General features: G+C 56.3%; 1 protein-coding gene across 1 annotated transcript in view; it reads right to left on the reverse strand.

Moving 5' to 3' along the window:
* The window catches only part of DRP2 (dystrophin related protein 2), a 14295-nt gene that overhangs the window by 409 nt on the left and 12132 nt on the right, over nucleotides 1–1754 (reverse strand). The window contains exons 17-20 of the mRNA XM_009331637.1: nucleotides 1517–1582; nucleotides 1076–1219; nucleotides 204–441; nucleotides 36–60 (exon numbers count right to left, since the gene is read on the reverse strand). Of these exons, the coding sequence (XP_009329912.1) occupies nucleotides 36–60; nucleotides 204–441; nucleotides 1076–1219; nucleotides 1517–1582 (473 nt within the window). The remainder of the gene's footprint in view (nucleotides 1–35; nucleotides 61–203; nucleotides 442–1075; nucleotides 1220–1516; nucleotides 1583–1754) is intronic.

Below are 1754 nucleotides of genomic sequence, written 5' to 3' on the forward strand. Positions count from 1 at the left end.
ATACGGAGATGAAGCCAAGGAAGAGGCTGCTTAACCGTTGCCATCTGACTCTACTGGAGGCTGGGGAGAGAAGGGGGCTTGTCATGATCCTCTGTCCTTGTCCTCCCCCGCTTCTGACCATCACTTTCTGCCACTGCCCCAGCTCTGTTATGGCACAGCCCACCCCAAGGATGGGCTTCCCCAGGTCCTTGCCCTGAGAGTACCTGCAGCAGCAGCTCCCTCAGCCGGTGCAGCTGGGACTCCAGCTGCTTGTTGTGGTCCTCTAGGATCTGCATGCGGGTCTCCAGGCGGCTCTTGTGCTGCCGAAGGATTCGTGCTTCTGCCAGGAGCTCATCATTATGTGGGTCTTGCACTGATTCAGGGGAGCCTGTAGCCAAGGTTGGAGACTCCACCGCCTCATCATGCTGCCATTTCAAACGTCTCAGCTCTCCCTGGAGGATCCTGCAAGATAGCTTAGGTCAGCATCACCACCCTTTCTAGAGACTGCTGGAAACACCCGACCACTGTGCACTGGGGACGGCCCATGACTTAGAGACAAAACATCCCTGGAGGCTTTGCCACATGTGAAGCTTGAGGCCCAGCATGCTCCTGGACTTTGGCCCTGCACTGCAGGGTGGCCTGCCTGCAGCTCTTCCCCACTTGGGTGGTTTACAAAAAGACATGTAACTGCTTCCTAAGAGGCCGAGAACAAGGGCAGGGAAAGCATAACCTCCTCCTGAGCCAAGCTGCCCTGCCCAATGCCTCACCTCCTGTAGTCCAGAGCAGCACCACCACTGTTTGTGAGGGGCTCAGTGACAAGAAAGACAGCAGTGCCCTGGGCTCACTTCAACCAGTTTGGGGTTCAGGAGGGGAACAGGTTCTGGGGATGGGAGCAGGAACATTTTGGGGAACAGAGTCTTCTCCCTTCCTTGGAGAGCACACCCTCACCGCGTGCTCCCATGAAGGTTTTAGGGCTCAGCCTAGACTCCCTCCAAACCAGCCCACTCAGGTCTCTGAGCTCTGTGCTCTGCCAGGCTTCTCCAGCCCCTTCCTCTTAGGCTATAAACCCCACTTTCAGAGTTGCCCATGCCCCTACCTGTTTTCATCTTCTAAGTGGGCCAGGATTCGCTCCAGCTCTCCCTTGTCATCCATGTTGAGGCTTGCCGGAACCTGCTGGCTGCCCCCAGGCTCTCTGTCAGTGATGGGGCTGGAATGGCGCAGCAGGTACTGGTCCTCATCCCTGTTGCAGCAGGTGGAGAAACACCTTAGTGAGGAACATCAGTCTCAAGTGATTTGTGTGCCCTTGGGGAAGGACAGCCTGGAAGGAGGTGGTTTCATATGGGAGCTCGTTCTGGCTGCTCCAGGTCTAGAGCTCAGAAGTAGCTCAGCACCCCTGGGTAGCTGGGGATGCCCAAGAGCCCCAGACTCAAAGGAACTGGGAAGGAAAGCATTTCTGTGCCCTGGCCAGGCAGGGATGGAGCCACAGGAGCCCTGGCTCAGCAGGAGGTGAGGAGGAGGGAAAGGAGGCAGAACTCACAGGCTATCATCAGGGGACAGGCTGTCATTGAAGAAGGAACAGTTCTGGCTTTCCATCTCTGCAAGTCTGGAGGAAAGAGAAACAGGTTGGGATATGGTCAGAGACACCCTAAATATCTGCTCAATGCACCCTTCGTATGGCAGCCCCTGCAAGACCGCTCTCTGGCAGGGTCTCCCAGCTGGCCTGCACCAGTCTGCCCCTCTTTACAGGCTCTATAGAGTTTTGCCTTTTTGGAAAA

The sequence above is a fragment of the Pygoscelis adeliae genome, unplaced genomic scaffold, assembly GCF_000699105.1.
Source record: "Pygoscelis adeliae isolate BGI_AS28 unplaced genomic scaffold, ASM69910v1 Scaffold79, whole genome shotgun sequence".
Lineage (NCBI taxonomy): Eukaryota > Metazoa > Chordata > Aves > Sphenisciformes > Spheniscidae > Pygoscelis > Pygoscelis adeliae.